The 18,510-nt window shown below is 43.9% G+C and overlaps 1 protein-coding gene across 6 annotated transcripts in view; it reads left to right on the plus strand.

Moving 5' to 3' along the window:
- The window catches only part of CNTNAP2 (contactin associated protein 2), a 1,976,111-nt gene that overhangs the window by 1,938,829 nt on the left and 18,772 nt on the right, over positions 1-18,510 (plus strand). For all 6 annotated transcript variants that reach the window (XM_072777573.1, XM_072777574.1, XM_072777575.1 and 3 more), the window contains one exon: positions 2,736-2,975. In XM_072777573.1, the coding sequence (XP_072633674.1) occupies positions 2,736-2,975 (240 nt within the window). The remainder of the gene's footprint in view (positions 1-2,735; positions 2,976-18,510) is intronic.

Consider the following 18,510-nt stretch of genomic DNA (forward strand, 5'->3'; position numbering starts at 1 on the left):
CGGAATTCTTCCTTCGTGAGCCCTACTCCAAGGCTGGGCAGGCTAAAAAGAACTCCCCATTTATGGATGAGAAGCAGCAGATTGAGCTGAAGAGGCTCCCAGTTTCCTACCACCAAACAGCCACTTGTTCTGGTGCCTTGACCACAGATGTTAGCCTGGTAGGAATTTGGGACAGCCAGGAGCCGAGGTCTCCCTTCCCAGCCTGGGAACAGAGTCAGCCTGAGTCTCCTTGGTCTGAAGATGTTTCAGAGGAAGGCAGATTGCTGGGAGGAGAGGAGAGAAACCAAGTATAGGAACTCTTTGCACGGAAGGCAAGTTGGTGAACCCAAAACAAGAAATTCTGATACTAGACCAGGAACGAAGAACAAATCATTGAATTCGTATTCATTCATTCCATCAATTAATGTGTTCATTCACTCAATAATCCTATAATCATTGAGGAGAAAACAGAGGAAGAAAAAGAGAACAGTCAGGGAGGTGTCAGTGGGACTAGAGCCTCTTCCCTGTCATCAAAGAGACATCCTGACTGTGGGATTTTTGTTCAGTCACAGGTACATTCTGCCTCCCCATCCTAACTGGAACATGCACTCGCTTAACGTCACAGACTGAAATGTACTGCAGGAGAAAACTATGGGGAATCATTAATTAAAATTTCTTTATGTACTTGTCTGAGTGAGCCCCTGTTAAAACCCCCAGCACTGGGGCATCTGGGTGGCTCAGTGGTTGAGCGTCTGCCTTCGGCCCAGGTTGTGATCCCGGGGTCCTGGGATCCAGTCCTGCGTCGGGCTCCCTGCAGGGAGCCTGCTTCTCCCTCTGCCTGTGTCTCTGCCTCTCTGTGTGAGTCTCATGAATAAATAAATGAAACCTTAAAAAAAAAAAAAAAAAAAGAATCCCCAGCATTACCATTCCCTGCTGCCCATCTCTCCTGTTCATCAAAATTCACATGAGATTACTACAGGTCGGTCACTGAACTCATTCTTCAATGTGACAAATAATCGATACATTCACTTGTGCCCCCAAGGCCTAAAAGCTCCCTTCTGTACTGGTTTATTCTTTCCTGAATGGGCAGTAAATTTTTATGACTACCTCACCCGAGTTCATTCCCCAGTAAGAAACATCACTTGCTCTGATTTCAACTTTTTAAAGAAGTAGGTACCCTTCTGTTGCCCAAAGTCTGTGTTTTTCATAGTCCAAGTGGAAGGGTAAATACCTCACATCCTTGTCCTTGGTTTTAAAAGAGTCATCATGCGATGACTGGGTGGCTTAGCAATAGAGCCTCTGCCTTTGGCTCAGGGTGTGATCCCGAGGTCCTGGGATCGAGTCCCGCATCGGGCTCCCTGCAAGGAGCCTGCTTCTCCTTCTGCCTATATCTCTGCCTCTCTCTGTTTCTCTCATGAATAAATAAATAAAATCTTTAAAAATAAAATAAAAGAGTCATCACGTTAGCATAATCTCCTGTCCCGAACACAAGTTGTCGTGCTCTTCTCTGAAGGGCCTTTGGCCCGCCACCTGGGTTGGACTGCACAGTCACAGCCTATGCCATGGTTTTCAAGCCTTAGCAGGCCACAGAGTCACCTGGAGAGCTTGGGGATGCAGACTGCCAGGCCCCACCCGCAGGACGCCTCACAAGTTCCCAGGTGATGCTCATTGCTAGTCCAGGAACCACATTTGTGAGAACCACCAATACGAAAGGTCTAGGGCTCCCTCAATGTTCATTTCTACCACGTAGATTATAAAACTCAAGATGAACAGTCAAAAAAGATGCTTGCTATTACTGATCCAACTGGTAAGACGACATAACTGGTTATATTAACTGGAATGGTAGCTCTCCTCAAATTCCCCTCTGATTTGACTGTGAGTTTTTAGGAAGATGTTAAACTCACAGACTGGGTAGGGATTCTGAGGTGTGTATGGATGTTTCTAGTTGAGTTGGGAAAGTTTCCTGACTGCCAAAACCTCCATCAGAAACTTGCTGGGAGGGGGGATCCCTGAGTGGCTCAGAGGTTTAGCGCCTGCCTTTGGCCCAGGGCGCGATCCTGGAGTCCCAGGATCGAATCCCATGTGGGGCTCCTGGTGCATGGAGCCTGCTTCTCCCTCCTCCTGTGTCTCTGCCTCTCTCTCTCTCTGTCTCTCTCATAAATAAATAAATCTTTAAAAAATTAAAAAAGAAAAAAAGAAACTTGCTGAGATTCTAAAAACCAGAATTCCACGGGCATTGGAGGCTAAAGAAAGAAGACGCTCTATTACAGGCTATGGGAACACTCTACTTCTTTTTTTTAAATAAAGAATTCCGAAGAAGAAAGTAGAAATGGGGTACAGAACGGAAGCATAATTCACCAGGAGGGGGCCTTGTTTGACATACGTAAGAGGGAAAGGAGGAGAAAGATCAATCCGAACCAAGTGAATGTGGTTGGTTTCAACAAAACCACAGGTATCGGGAAGGTCATTATGTGCGTATTTTAACAAATAGAATCATATTCTCCTCACCCTACACGTTCTCTAGTAACACAGGAGTTTCTTTTCCCACGAAGTCTCCAGCCCTGAGCTTCATCGAGTCATTAATATTTCTTTTTTTTTTTTTTTTTTTTTTTTCATTAATATTTCATCTAAGAGAATATAACATCTTAAACTGAAACCCACAGTAAGATTTGGACACGGGCCTTCAAAGATGAGGATATCTTACAGCGGGAATACGGTGAGCGGGAGAAGATGTTTATTTTCTCTTTCTCTTTTAGAAACAGGGAAGATTGACCAAGAGATTCACAAATACAACACCCCGGGATTCACTGGGTGCCTCTCCAGAGTGCAGTTCAACCAGATTGCACCCCTCAAGGCGGCCTTGAGGCAGACAAACGCCTCAGCTCACGTTCACATCCAGGGCGAACTGGTGGAGTCCAACTGCGGAGCCTCCCCGCTGACCCTGTCACCCATGTCGTCCGCCACCGACCCCTGGCACTTAGATCACTTGGATTCAGGTAAGGCCGGCTTGTTTCGTTTCTTTAAACCTCAGTTTCTTCGTCCGTTAGTGGGGTTCGTAACAGAACTGGTAAGGCTATTGGAGGATCAAGGCAATGAGGGAACGTGTGAGCCCAGGAGTGCTTGGCACATACCAAGTGCTCAAAAGTTACGACCGTCAGCTGGCCTCAGAGCCAAGAACAATAAGGTGAAGGTAAGGAACATGGGAACTGTTGACTATTCCTCATTGACGCGAAATTGGGAGACACCAAAACTGATGTCTACAATGTGACTTTCGGATCACCTGGTCCTTGCCTTTATGACTCTCACTGCAGCCCCACAGTCAAGGTCTACTACCAGGGGAAAGATTTTTTTTTAATTAATTAATTTATTTGAGGGGATGAGGGGTAGAGGGAGAGGAAGAGAGGCTTAAGCCAACACTGTGCTGAGCACGGAGTCCTACTCGGGGCTCGATCTTATGACGCCAAAATCAGGGCCTGTGCTGAAACCAAGAGTCAGACACTTAACCCAATGCACCGTGCAGGCGCCCCGGAAAAGATTGGCCTAAAGCAACACAGAGATCCATCTCCTGACCCTATATTTATATGAATAATCCTGTAGCCCTCCAGATTTTAAGAGGTCCATTTAAGCTTATAGGACTCCGGGGATTTAGTCCCACTCCTGGTAGTGATAAGAGATGTAATTTGGAAGGACAGGCCCTACAGTAAGGCTACGGCTCTTGGCCGCAAAATTAATTGGGATCAAATTCAGCATGCCTGTGACACCAAGTGGCAGAGAGCCATAGGTCTTACTCTTTCCTCTACCCAGCCTGACCTTGGGCCACTTGGGTGACCTCCCCAAGCTTCTGCATTGTCACCCATAAAGTGAAGAGTGGGGGTGATCTCTCTGTGAGCTCCAAATCTAACAGTCCCCATGTCTCCATCACTGTCTCATTAGCAGGTCAAACATGGGCATGCTTCCTGAGCTCATTCCTCATCTCCTTGATGAGGAGGAACGATGAATAAAATGGAGATAAGAGGCCCAATATACAGAGTTCTTTCTGGGATGATGAACTAAAGCACTCAGCGTGGTTGTAGAGGTGCAGCAAGCTTTTGCGAAGCTTAACAGCAATCGTATTAACAATGTGGTTATTATTATATCAGACGCGATTTGCCATGAGGCTTGAACGTCCAGTTGAGGTTCCAAAGTCTCCCCCATCCTAACTTCTAACTCCTAACAGTTCATCACGTAAACGTCACCCATTTGATTGCTTTCCACACATTCCAGCCCATGCTCGGTGTTTATCGGCTGCGGCACAGCTCTTGTCACTGTGATTGCTTGCCAGGATTTGTGCGGCCAAGCTTTCCAAAGCTCCAGAGGAAGCCAGAATTGCCCCATTGTCACAATGGCCAATTTACAGACTAAACAGTCCTCTTTTTTCCCCCACACATGGATTCCTAGAACACGATGAGGGGTGCTGTGTGCCAAGGGTACTTGGAAAGAATTCTCTTTCATGAATGTTGTTAGGATTACAGAACGGGCCAGGTTTTCCTCATGGGCTGCCTTGAACAAAGGAAAGCATTCCTCACCGGGAGAAGAAAAGTAGGAGTGAAAATATGAGCTGAGAAAAGACCTATGTTGGGGTGACCGAGGAATAGAGATTTCTCAGATCGGTTCCTCCAGATGCCAGAGCAAACGGAGACCATGCGTGATCTTTGAAATGCGCAGATTCCTATGTGGTTCCAGGTACTTCCTGCAAGAGGCCATGATCATGTGTGGTCCACAGCGGCTGCCAAGAAACCAGTTTCAAAAACCTCTAGATGCAAAAAAAAAAAAAAAAACAAAAAAACAAAAAACCTCTAGATGCTACTCTGGGCCAACATAAACTCACATTAATTAGCAAAGTATTTGCTTTATAGTCTGAGAGATAAAGTTGCAGGGGCCAGACAGTTTTGAGTTCATTTGTTTTTTTAAAAAAAAACATGCTTTACGTGTCACAGATTCATTCTTGTGATTGATGTAGTGAAAATGTATGTAGGGAACATTTGTGTGATTATTCAATGTTTATTTTTTTAAAAGATCTTATTTATTTGAGAGAAAGAGAGAGAGAGCAGGAGCAGGGGGAGGGGCAGAGAGAGGGACAAGCAGATTCCACGCTGAGCAGGGAGCCTGACTTAGGGTTTGATCCCAGGACCCTGGGATCATGACGTGAGCTGAAGGCAAGATGTTGAACTGACTGAGCCACCCAGGTGCCCCTCAATGTTTATTTTTTTTTCCCCTCAATGTTTAAATCAAATATCTGTAACCCCGATATTATGGTTGCACTGTCACATAAGTTCCATTTGCAGAGAATTGCCACTTGCATTGGGCAGAGTCCTCACCTGGTGTTGGCCAGCCGCTGCATCAACCTCTTTGCCAGCCATTTCCATATTTGGGGGATACTTCTAGAAGAATATGTATGTCTATCTCATGAACTTTATTAAAGGGATAGAAAGTAGCTTGTGAACTATGAAGCAGAAGGCTTATTTAGATAATGTAATTGGATTTTTTTTCTTTAAAGAAAATGAGAGAATGGGGGTGGACGGCTGCACAGGGAACAGAGAAAAATAAGGGAAGGATACTTACTAGTGTCAGAGAAGAAGAACTTTGCCTCTGTTGTCTCATGTTCTGTCTATGGGGGCCTGCAAATTAAACTGATAAAAGGCAGGGGTGCTTGGGTGGCTCAGTCGGTTAGGCATCTGAATCCAGTTTCGGCTCAGGTCATGATCTCAGGGTCATGAAATCGAGCTCACATTGGGTTCCATGCTGGGTGTAGAGCCTGCTTAGGGTTCTCTCTCCATCTTTGCCTTGTCTAAAAAAAAAAAAAAAAAACAAAAACAAAAAACAAAAAAACACCTGATAAAAGGCATATTAACAGGAGAAAAAAAATGTTCCTGTGCATACAGGAGCTCACAGAAGTAGCTCGATTAATGGTTAGTTGTTAAAATGCCTTACTAGTAGAGAAAAAGGAAGGAGGAGAAAAGGCCTCCATGGGAAAAACAAATGGATTTCTAAAAAAAAAAAAAAAAAAAAGGAGATAAGAAAGTGTGCAATAGTGCTGTTTGTGCAGCTCTGAATGGTCTTTCTGTGTTCTTCAAGGCCAAAGTCCCCTGGGAGAGCACGTTTAGTACACTTACTCTCCATCTCCTTCCTGGGAGTGACAGCTGCCCAGAGGAGAGAACGGCAATCTCATTTTCCAGAAGTTGCCACTTCCAAGCAGCTAAACGAAATTCCACAAAGATTTCTTTCTGCACCTGTTGAACCCAAATGTCCTCAACCTAAAATCATCTTCATCCCAACTCAGTTCTAGATGGACCTCCCCAGATCAGCAGTTGCTCCCTACTCTTTGGGAGCCTTTTGCTTTTTTCAGAGAATCTTTCACGTGGAAACAGAATCTTCACTATCACAACAAAACAGCAGCATATATGCAAAAATACCAGCGCGGCCTATTGAGTCATGTGTGAACAGGAAAAGACAGGAAAAGAATGAAGGCGAGCGCTAATGAGTCCTGGTTTGAAAAAAAAGGACAGTTGGAAGTGGATTGACTCCTCTGGTGCTGTAGGAAGGGTGGTCCTCGACCAGCAGCGTGTTCCCTGGAAGCTTGTTCAGAGCGCAGAATCTGAGGCCCGTACCTCAGGTGCACTGATTCAGCATCTACAGTTTAGCAAGATTCCCCAGGAGGCTTATATGCACAGTAGAGTTTGAACCACTAAATCCAGTGCCGTGGTTCTCAATCTCAGATGCACTTTTTTGTTTTGTTTTGTTTTTAAATTTTTTATTTAAATTCAATTTGCCAACATATAATACCCAGTTCAGACACACCTTTGAATTAACCTTATCGGCTTTTAAAAATCCTGATACCCAGGCTGCACCCCTGACCAATTAAGGCAGATATGCTGGAGGTGAAAAACAGGTGTTCTTAGATGCCCACCCATCCTTCCTCCCCACCCCCCCAACCAAGGATTCCAATGTGCAGTCAAGGTTGAGAATCCTATAAGAATCAAATAAGAGGGCAGCCCGGGTGGCTCAGCGGTTTAGAGCCACCTTCAGCCCAGGGCGTGATCCTGGAGACCCGGGATCAAGTCCCACGTCGGGCTCCCTGCATGGAGCCTGCTTCTCCTTAGGCCTGTGTCTCTGCCTCTCTCTTGCTCTGTGTCTCTCATGAATAAATAAATAAACTCTTTAAAAAAAAAAAAAGAATCAAATAAGAGAGAAGCTTACCAACAGCCCCCTTGCTAGGCCCTTGGAAGTAGGGTTACCAAAAGACAAGAAAATTAAATACCCAAATAATGCTGAAAGAAAGAAAAAAGAAAATCCAGTTTATGAAAAACAGTGAAGCCTTCATATATGGTAAAATCACAAGTTAAAAGGCCGAAGCAATAAGCTTACAAAAGGTTGGGCTGCTCTGACCATTTTTTTTGTTAGGAAGTTCACCAAGATAGAGAAGTTTTATCTGAACTTGCGGAGCACAGGTCTGCCTACTTACAACTGGGGAAAAAAAAGACGAAACAAAGAAACAAGAAACCCCCAGTGTGGGGCCGGACTCGGTGGCTCTCAGCAAAGCCCATCATTGTACAAGTGGCTGCACCTGGGGAGGAGCCTCAGTTTGAGAAAAATACCAGATTATTTCTCCATTTTTGGAATGAGCTGCAAACTGAATTTGAAAGGCTATGGGGTGGAGGGATGCACCTTTAAAATAAAGGAGGTGAATTTGTGAAGAATAGGGAGAGGGAGTCCTTGTGGCCTTAGTAGTCAAAGGATCTTGGTGATGAAGTAGGGCTACTCACTTCATACTCACACCAGACACTGGCTTCCCAGAGACCTGGAAATTAGAATTCAGGACATCCGCTCTTAGACCTTGTGTGCCTTCTGCTCTCTTACATTTCTTTCTTTTATCTGAGATGATACCAAAGGATAAAAACCAAAAAAAAAAAAAAAAGGTATTTCAAGGTATGCTGGCTTTAAATGATAAGATCCTTTTTCTCTTCCATGATACTACTCACTAAGCTACTCTTTTTACCTCTGTAAAGCCTTTTGTTTTGCAAAGTGAGGGACATTTATGGTTGGTCAGGCTGTGCACTGCACGACTCTGAGGGATGCCATTCACATTGCAGTCTATCTCAAGCAGTGCAACATGGTGGCCTTGAGAGGGGGTTTCCAGGTCATTATAGGAAGAAAATAGACGTGACATCACATAATATAAAGTGATTTCCTGTTCTCTTCTCCTCCAGCCCTTATGTCGTCCAAGAGAAACTCCTTTTTGGTTCTGGCATGCCTTTAACACTTCTCCCACTCTTTAATTAAAAGAAAAAAAAAATAGGCTTGACAGGCAATGGAGTAACTCAGTAGAAATATAAAGTGTAATCAGTGCATTTATTTAAATAGAAACTGGGTTAATTTAGTGAAAATAAGTAAATAAATAGTAATTAGGTTTTACATGGATTTGGCCAAAAAAGTCAAGCTGGTTCCCACATGATCGGAGTTTGGAAAACACTGGGCAGTTATGACAGGAGCGTCACAAACACAAATGCCTAGCATGTGTCCTGTAGAGTGTGTTTTTTCACAGGGGAAAATGACAAAACTATGTTGCTTTGATTTAAACCAATTTTGCTGGGAATCCCTGGGTGGCTCAGCGGTTTAGTGCCGCCTTCAGCCCAGGGCGTGAGCCTGGAATCCCGGGATCCAGTCCCACGTCGGGCTCCCTGCATGGAGCCTGCCTGTGTCTCTGCCTCTCTCTCTCTCTCTCTGTGTGTCTTTCAGGAATAAATAAATAAAATCTTTAAAAAACAAAAAAACAGTTCTGCTGTATGAGAAACATCCAGCCAATATTTTTTTTCCTGCCTAGTTTTTCCTCCCCTTTGATAACAGGTACGGCCTGTTTATAAAGCACATCATGCTAGCCATTAGAATATTTTTAGTACAGTAGTTACAAGATAGAAAAAGCAAACCCCAGCCCTGAATTCTGGTTCATTTACAGGTCACAGAGCACGAGACAAATTGCTGTGATTCACCTCAGAATTATGAGCTCTGTTTTTCCTCTTTGTCAAATCCGGAGAATCTTATCTCCTTAAAATGGCATGGATTTGCCAGCAGAGAGCCAGCTGCAGATGGCAGTGTACATTCTGTAAAATACAAAGACAAAACAAACACCAGAGAAAATAAATCCAGGAGTCTGATGCCATAAATTTCTGCACCAAGTAACAACTCCAAACGGTACATCAAGCTGTTTCGGGAGACATGCGTATTAAGTGTTGGGCTGTTTTATCACATTCATGAGATTTGATACAAAATACATCAGACCAAAGGCCACATCCTAGGATTTAAAAAAAAAAAAAAAAAATTAACATAGAGGGACACCTGGATGCTTCAGTCGGTTAAGCATCCGGCTCTTGGTTTCAGCTCAGCTCACGATCTTGGGGTTGTTGGGCTCGGCACTCGGCGGGGAGGCTGCTTGGGACTCTCTCTCTCTCCCTCTGCCCCTCCCCTGCTGCTCACATACTCTCTCTCTCTCTCTCAAATAAATTTGTAAAATATATATTAACATAGACAAGGCACTCTACAGTGTAAGATTTCATTTCCTAAGAGATCCTCTAGTTAGAAAACTTATGACTGGTTACTGCCTTGCAGGACTCCTAGTACATGCAGGTTATAGTCTCAGCACAGGTGCACAGTATGTGACAGGTGCATCGCACCCCAGAGATGCCCTGGGGCATTGGCCTCTGGAAGGTGCTGGCAGCCAAACTCCTAGTACCCGCTCTACCCTAGAGCCACTGGGCTCCTCACAGCCCCCTGGAGGGAAGCAGGCAGGACGTGGAGAGCCCTAAAGCATTGAGCAGAGCAGAAAACAGTTGACACAGACTAGTTCTCCTCCCTCCCGTACCCAAGGTCACAGGTTGTCAGGAATCCAGAGGCTCCAGACCCCAACTTGTCCAGTGGATTCACTCAGGGTGGGAGAACAATTGAAAAACCAGCTCTCTTAGGAATGTAGTTCTTCAAAAAAAAATTGTTTTTAATTAAAAAAAAAAAAAAGGAATGTGGTTCTTCTCCCAAATAAATTGGGAACTAGGTGGAATGTGGTCCCTGGGATGGCTCTGTGTAACTGCCCTGCACCTGTTAGACCCCAGAACACAGTACCCCCACCCCCACCCCCGCCCCCGGGCACTGGCCAGGAAGACTTGAAGCTGCCCCTCTCCAAGGTCCTTTACCACTGGAAACAGCAAGTTGATTTCTTTTTCTTTTTTTTTTTAGCAAGTTGATTTCTAAGGGCGCCCCTACCTCTATCGCCGTGATTTTCAACGACTTGATTTCTTGTCTATCTTCCAAATTTCCTTTCCACCATCTGAAGATAAAATATTTTTATGTCTTCATGGATATAATGAACATTTCAAAGCTGCATGTATCTATTCAGTTTCCGCCATAATTACAAGCTGGTAGTTGGTTTTCTTTACCACCTGCAAGCACTTAAAATAATCATTCCAGCTCTTATAATTACATCTTAATTATTTCTGAGCAGATCCCTGTTTTCATCCTTATGCAAAGATTGCATGATTAATGCATTCAATCTCTTATACCTAATCTTTTTATTATCTTTTGTGGTTTTTGTTCCCTTCCGTGACCGAAACAGCATTTGTTCAAGCGCAGGCAACAATTATCAGCCCCTTTTCTAATGTGCAGTTTTCCTGCAAATGGTGCAAATTGTCCTTTTCTGGAGAAGTGCCAAGCATATTTATGGAAGCCCAAGTCAAGTAGACTATGAGAGCTACAGATTTGTGATCAAATGGTCATTGACATTCTCATCTTTTGTTTCCATAATGATGGCTTTGTACACATGATTTGATTTTGTTGGGTTGAAGGATGCATTTTTAATTTCGATAGCTGTTCTAGATCAGCCTCCATAGATAATCGTGCCTCCAATCCAGGAAGATAGGAGTGTCCCTTCCCCGCACACTCGCCAACCTAGTACATCACAATGTTCTTTTGAATGTTGTTAGGTCTTACTTGAAAAAAAAAAAAAATGAAACTGTGTTGTTTTAATTTGGATTGCATTAATCCTGAGGGGGATTTAAGTCTCTTTGTGTGTGTTAACCAGTCGCTTGTGTTTATTTTTCCACAGACTCTTTCTATTCTTGACCAAAGAATTATTTGCATTCCTATTTGCATTCCTATTTGTTGGTCATTTACTACTTTCTTGACTTACAAGAATTCTTTATATGTGAAGTAAATTAGTATTTTCCTACATGTTTAAGGTTTGCTCTCTAGTTTTTTTAATGTAAGGGGTTTTTTCCATGTGAAAACTTTAAAATGTTCCAGGGTGAAATATGAGGGTTTCATGGCTTTTGGGTTTTGTGTCATGCCTTCTCCATTCAGAAATTATTTTTAGGGCACCTGGGTGGCTCAGTTGGTTAAGCATCTGCCTCTGGCTCATGTCATGATCCGTGGGTTCTGGGATCAAGCCCCACATCTGCTCCCTGCTCAGTGGGGAGCCTGCTTCTCCCTCTGTCTCTGCCCTGCTCATTCTCTCTCTAATTAATTAATTAATTAATTAATTAATTTTTAAGATATTTCACATCCTTGGGATGCCCGGGTGGCTCAGCGGTTTAGCGCCACCATCAGCCTAGGACGTGACCCTGAAGTCCCAGGATTGAGTCCCGCATTGGGCTCACTGCACGGAGCCTGCTTCTCCCTCTGCCTGTGTCTCTGCCTCTCTCTGTGTCTCTCATGAATAAATAAATAAAATCTTTAAGAAAAAAAAGATATTTCACATCCTTTTCTAATGACTTTATTTGTAAGATTTATCTATTTTTTTAAGATTTATTTATTTATTTGACAGAGACTATATGAGCATGCACCAGTGCACGTGGGCAGGAGGGTCAGAGGGGGAAAGAGAAGGGCAAGCAGACTCCACATTAATCGTGGAGCTGTATTCAAGGGGCTCAATCCCAGGACCCTCAGCTGAAATCAAGAGTTAAACAGTTAACCACCTGCCCCAGTAAGATTTACATATTTAATACACTTTAAATTTATTTGGGTGGGAGGAGTAAGTTAGGAGTCCTACTTTTTAAATTTTTCTTCCCCGACTAGCCAGCCAGTTGTTCCGGCACTCATGGTGAGCTTCCGTCCTCTCCTGAACCTTTACCATATTCACGATTGCCCTTTACATTTGAATCTGCTTCTGGACTCCCTGCTCTGTGACGCTGATCTGACTCATGAGACAGTAGCAAGCTGTGATAATGATTCAGCTTTTATAATAGCAGCTAATATCTCGTAAAGCTGGTTTCCCTTTTATTCTGTTTTTCAAAACTTTCCTGTCCTGGCACACTTACTTTTCCCGTGTGATGTTAGAATTCCAGTCATTTCACTGGGATTCTCTAGAATGTTTATTGAGATTGAATTTTACATGTAAGTTAATTGCACCATAATTGACATCTGTACAAATAATGTTTCCCTGTCCGGCAGGAGAATGTCTCTCCACTTATCATGGCATCCCTTCCGTACAAAATTCGCATGAATATAACTTTAAAACATTTTCTGATAAATTTCCAAGTTGTTTCTCTTTTTAGGAAAAGCAGTTAAAAACAAACAAATCAAACAAACCCTCCCTATCTTAAGATAAGCTCATTTGGCACCCAATTAATTTAGCAGAGTCCATATAGCAGCATGTAGATGAATATCTGATTAAATGTGACACAAGTACGTGTACACCAAGGGCCATGTTAGAATCCCACCTAATACATAACATATCCTACATGTGTATGTATCTTAAGGATTCCGTAGGCTTATGACATCTTAAGGATTTTTGTTTGGGGTCAAGTGTCAAGTGTTAAGTGTTAAACAGTATCTAATGCCACTTCAACATCTATGAACATGACCCGCTTCTTTCTCTTCTGGGGTAAAGTAATGGGGTGAATTGTAGTAATAGATCTTCAAATAGTGAACCAAGCTTTCATTCCTAGCCTTAACCACATTTGATCATGGAAAAGAATCCTCTCAAGGTACAACTAAAGTAATTTTACTAAAACTCATAGTGGGGCAGCCCCAGTGGCCCAGCGGTTTAGCGCCACCTTCAGCCTGGGGTGTGATCCTGGAGACCCGGGATCGAGTCCCACATCGGGCTCCCTGCATGGAGCCTGCTTCTCCCTCTGCCTGGGTCTCTGCCTCTCTCCCTCTCTGTCTGTCATGAATAAATAAATTAAAAATAAATAAATAAAACTCATAGTGGTTTGGTTTCAATTTGTTTGTTTTTTACATTAATAGTTCTTGGGTGAGATAGGTTTTTTTAGGGGGTGGGGATAAGATTTGGGTTTTAAATTTATTCCAGCTTCATCAAAAGGGGCCACACAGCAAGAAATGTGGGAGGCCTCTAGGAGAGCAGATCATACTGGCCAGAAAGGAAGCTGGGACCTCAGTCCTACAACCACAAAGGCTGAGTTCTGCCAACAAGGATGAGCCTGGAAACAAAGGTTTCTTTAGAGCCTCCAGATAAGAACTCAGCGCTGCCAGACACCACTTCAGTCTTGTGATCCCCAGTCACACCATGCTGGATTTACCCATTGCCCTCCAACTAGTGGAAGAACAAACAAGTGTCATCCAAGCTTTAATGAGCTTAGAATCACCTGGGGAAATTAATGAATGATACTCAGTAGATCAGAGATGGGATTTGAGATTCTACATTTCTAACAAGCTCCCAGGTAATGCTATGCTGCAGGGCCACGGACCTCACTGTGAATTTCAAGGATATAAGTAGCCTTGGAGCATCTCTTGAACCTTGTAAATTTAATAGACACCCTGTGGGGCACCTGGGTGGCGCATCAGTTGAGCATCCAGCTCTTGGTTTCTGCTGAGGTTGTGATCTTAGGGTTGTAAGATCTCAGGGTTGTGAGATCTCAGGGTTCTGGGATAGGGCCCCTGGTCAGGCTCCACACTTGGGGCAGTATCTACTTGGGACCTTCTACTTGGGATTCCCACCTCTCTAAAATAAACAAATCTTAAAAAAAAAAATAGACTTACCCCATAAAACCAATGGAGCCTACTGTTTTTGTGTTTTGTCTTATATTGTTTGGGGTTTTGGTGGGCATAGTTCTTTGACAACTCTCAATTTCTTCTATGATAACTGTTTTAATTAGATTTTCTTTGTCATCTGTAAAGATTTCTGTTATGTTTTTCCAGAATTTGTGCTTTTAATCTAGATTTTCAAATTCATTGCCATAGTTGAACAAAATAAGTTTTTATCATTAATTTCCATCCTCCAGAAAATTTCTCATTCAAATATTTTATACTAGATTAGGTTTTCTTTTCTTTTTGATTAGACTGACTTTGTTTTTGTTTTTTTGTTTTTTTGTTTTTTTTTTCAAAGAACCAGTTCTGGATTTATTCTGTCACTTTTCTGTGTTCTCTTACCAGTTGCTTTTATCTTGGCTTCTTTTTTTTTTAAAGATTTATTTGTTTATTCATGATAGAGAGAGAGAGAGAGGCAGAGACACAGGCAGAGGGAGAAGCAGGCTCCATGCAGGGAGCCCAATGTGGGACTCGATCCCAGGACTCCAGGACCACGCCCTGGGCCAAAGGCAGGCACTAAACCGCTGAGCCACCCAGGGATCCCTATCTTGGCTTCTTTAAATGTATATTTGCTGCTCTTGACCTTTGTAACTTCAATGTCTAAAGATCTCATTTTCACTGAGAAAATGTCGGCGTGTGTGTGACATACTCTTACAGAGGAATGTGAACCAAAGTTAACAAATCTAAGCTCCGAGCCCAAGACTTACTTCTGACTGACCTAACCTCCCGAGGCAGTGTCTTGGCATAAATACTTTTATCTGAAGCACCTGAAAAGCCTCTAGAGACCCCTTGCCTTGCTACAGCCTCCCTGTGTCACCGAAAGAACAAATCTGGCATGCTTGCATTTTGCAAAGCAGTGGGGACCGGGGATGAAGAAATGAGGGATGCAAGTGGCTGAGGTGCAGGGCAGTGGGGTGCCACCTCCTTTCAGCCTCACCCCTGCAAACCATCCCCTCCACACCTTTGCTTCTCCCTAGTGGCTCCATGCCTGACCCGATTAGGGGCCTTTGCCCAAGGCTTCCATCCTTTCCTGACCAAGACTGTCTAACTCTCCGGAACTCCACTGTGGGAAAATCAAAAGAGGCTCCAACATCCAGCTTTGGGACCACATATCAGGTCCTTCTTTCCTCCCTCTGGTGGGTTTCACTTTCCGTCTAGTTTTCCTCTGCCTCTTTTGTGGTCTTCACTTCCCCTTTGTCCCTCACAGTAGATCTGGAAGCCAAGGAGGTTAGGATTCCATTGGTCTCCGTGCTCTGCAGCCCCTGACCCTTAGAGCCCTGGCACTCCTAGGTCTGCGCCTGGCCAACCCCTCCGCTCCATCGGCGGTCATGCTGGGAAGGGCAGGGGGACACCAAGCATGTCAGTGACTTCTCTGTTGACAGCAGAACCACCGACTCCAGTAGGTCCCACTGTCCATTTTTGCCTCGTTCTTGTATCAAAGTCACGTTACACAAAAGTGAAGCAGGTTTGAGGTCAGTTGTCCAGGGATGAGTCTGACCTTGGCTCCATCAGACCCCTCTCTGAGGCCTCCTACTGCATCATCTGTATATGAACATCCAGACGTATCCCTTGGAGCCATTCAAGGCAATGCAGCATCTTCCAGATGAATCTGACATTACTTCCTTCACTGACTTGTCACTCAGAAAGACTATTGTCAGAATCCCCGAGTGTGAGTTCTCCCAAGGAAATCCCTGCCACTCATCTCCCCCTGGAAATGCTAGTTCTACCCTTGCTGTCAAATCAGGGCCTTGTGTCCTTGCCTTTGATTTCGAAAGCTGCAGAACCGTTATCTAGATGAAGTGTTTGACCCAAAGCCATCGCTTTTCAGAAGAAAGTCACTCTAACCACCAATAATAGATAAGTTGTTTCTCTCATTTGAAAAGATCTTTGGTTGATTCCCCAGGCTCTGCACAGACTACTCAGAAGTGTCTAAAGACTCAGGGGGATTCTTGATCCTGCTGCTGTGTTTCTGCCTGAGAGCAACCCTAGAAGGTTTTGGGGAAAAAGTGAAATCAATTTTGTGTTAAAATGTAAATGTACATTAATATCGGTATTAATGTGGTTGTGATTATCTTAAACATAGAGATGGAGTCGGGTTGCTCTGAAATTTCCCCTTTAGAAAGGCTAAAAGTAGCTTTCAAGACATTTCTTGGGAATTTTAACTTTTAGGAGCCTGGAAAGGATACAGACAAAGGAGAGCTTAGATTTGTGAATGACTTTAATTGCTACACTGCTTATCATGCCTGGTTTTGTTTTATCCTGACAGTGGCCCTCTGTGGTATGTTTGGGTGTTATTAGCCACATTTTGCAGATAGGAAAAATCAACTCACAAAAGAAATGCATTCCTTCCCTCAGAGAACACCTGAGTGGCCACAGCAGTGGCTAGCTCAGCTGTGGCCGCACATTAGCATCACCAGGGGAGCCTTCCAAAACTCCCGAGGCCGGCTCCGTGTCCCCGAGAGAGTCTTCATGTGCCTTCAAGACTGAGCCAGTGGCTCCAGTGTTGACAGCACCTCGCTCAAAACCGTACAGAGAACAGCATTAACAGGTCTCAAATTCAGGTATACTCCTTCCAGAGTCAGAGCTTTTCCCACTTACCCTTCCTCTCAATAGAAACTAAATTTAGGGACGCCTGGGTGGCTCAGTAGTTGAGTGTCTGCCTTTGGCTCAGGTCATGATCCCGGGGTCCTGGGATGGAGTCCCGCATCGGGCTCCCCTCCGGGAGCCTGCTTCTCCCTCTGCCTATGTCCCTGCCTCTCTCTGTGTCTCTCATGAATAAATAGGTAAAACCTTGAAAGAAAGAAAGAAAGAAAGAAAGAAAGAAAGAAAGAAAGAAAGAAAGAAAGAAAGAAAGAAAGAAAGAGAGAAAGAGAGAAAGAGAGAAAGAGAGAAAGAGAGAAAGAGAGAAAGAGAGAAAGAAGGAAGGAAGGAAGGAAGGAAGGAAGGAAGGAAGGAAGGAAAAGAAACTTTATTCCAGTTCCTATTCAGATTTGTGTTCCTACCTCCTGTCATCCCTTAAACATAATTCAGAGATCTTGAAATAATAATCTGTATCTCTAGAGGTGAAGTCCCTGCTACTAAATACACCTTCCTTTTTCCTTCCCATTTTCTCTTTTTTGATGTGGAATAAATCATCCCCAAGACGGCTAGAGCCAATTACGTGTTTTTTGCACACTGTTGACATGACTGAGAAGCGCTGTGTCAGAGCCACATGGCTTGTGCTGGGAGTCTATCGCATCTTGATAATGGTGTGAGCCAGCATGAAGAGGAATCTATTTGTGGAAAACACCGGGAAGCTTTAATTTGTCTTACACAGTTCTCTTTGATGACCGTTAGTCATTCCACCCGCCAACAAGCAAAGACAGTTGTCTTCTGAGATCCGAGGTTAACTCAAGAAGAGTTCACAAGACAGCAGAAATATCTAGCATGAGAGTTGTATACTCAGTGCTATGAGGTCAGCCTTCTTGAAAGAAAAGGCATTGTCTTGGGATTGGAATTATGAATTTTCAGTCGTGCTAATGCAGCTGAAAAGAGTCTTTCAAAAGCAAGAGCCCAACTGGGCATTCTGCACTCAAAATATGTGCAGAATTAATTTTTAAAACCACTTTAGAGTCACTCACTCCCCGTTTCTAATAGACCACACAGGGGAGCCAGAACCCAGTCAGCGGCTGTGATCTCCATGTACGCCCCTGTGTTCTCTGAAGCCTTCCTCCTCTCTCTACTGGTTTCTGAACTCAGGGATAAAAGGGTCAGTTTTACCTTTTGATGAGAAAGCAGTTCCAACATAGACCTCCGACAAGGCCCAAACCACGTGGATATTGACAGAGCCAGTCCCCATTCGTCATCTGAAGCAGAAGGCTGGTTTTCTGCAAGCCGAGATAGAGCTGTTATAGCAGATTAAGTGTTTTTTTTTTAATGTATTTTATTATTCACTATACTCCCTCGACACATAGGATGGTGACAGAAGCAGATACGATGGTGACAGAAGCAGATCTGCAATACCCAGCTATGTCCAAAAGAGCGATCCGTAGTCAAATTATGGCCTTTGAATTTACTAGAAATTTCCATGAAGGGGGAGCCAAAGGATACATTCATCCTTGCCTGGTCCCTCAAATGATTCAATGTGCCTAAATATTCTCACAAGTGAGGAAACATCTCTTGGGTAGATTTGGGGTGATAAGAAAATGATTTTCACCAAGCTTCCAAGCCATCAGTTCTGGAAGTCCAAAACCTTCCATTACTGGCATGATGCCTAGTGGGTGTGTTTCTCAGTGAAAGTCTGGGGACAAGAGCCTCAGGGTCTCCAGAAGGCATTGGTCTTCTCAGTGGTGTCACCGTGACCACGGTCTGGGAGGGAAGGTGAAGTACATCAGGAAATGTCTGGAAAGGCGCTGTCTTTGGCTTGTTCACCCACCCTCATGTTCTCAGCCACCCTGTCCTTAGAAACCGAGACTGTTTCCA

The sequence above is a fragment of the Canis lupus genome, chromosome 15 (assembly GCF_048164855.1).
Source record: "Canis lupus baileyi chromosome 15, mCanLup2.hap1, whole genome shotgun sequence".
Taxonomy (NCBI): Eukaryota; Metazoa; Chordata; class Mammalia; order Carnivora; family Canidae; genus Canis; species Canis lupus.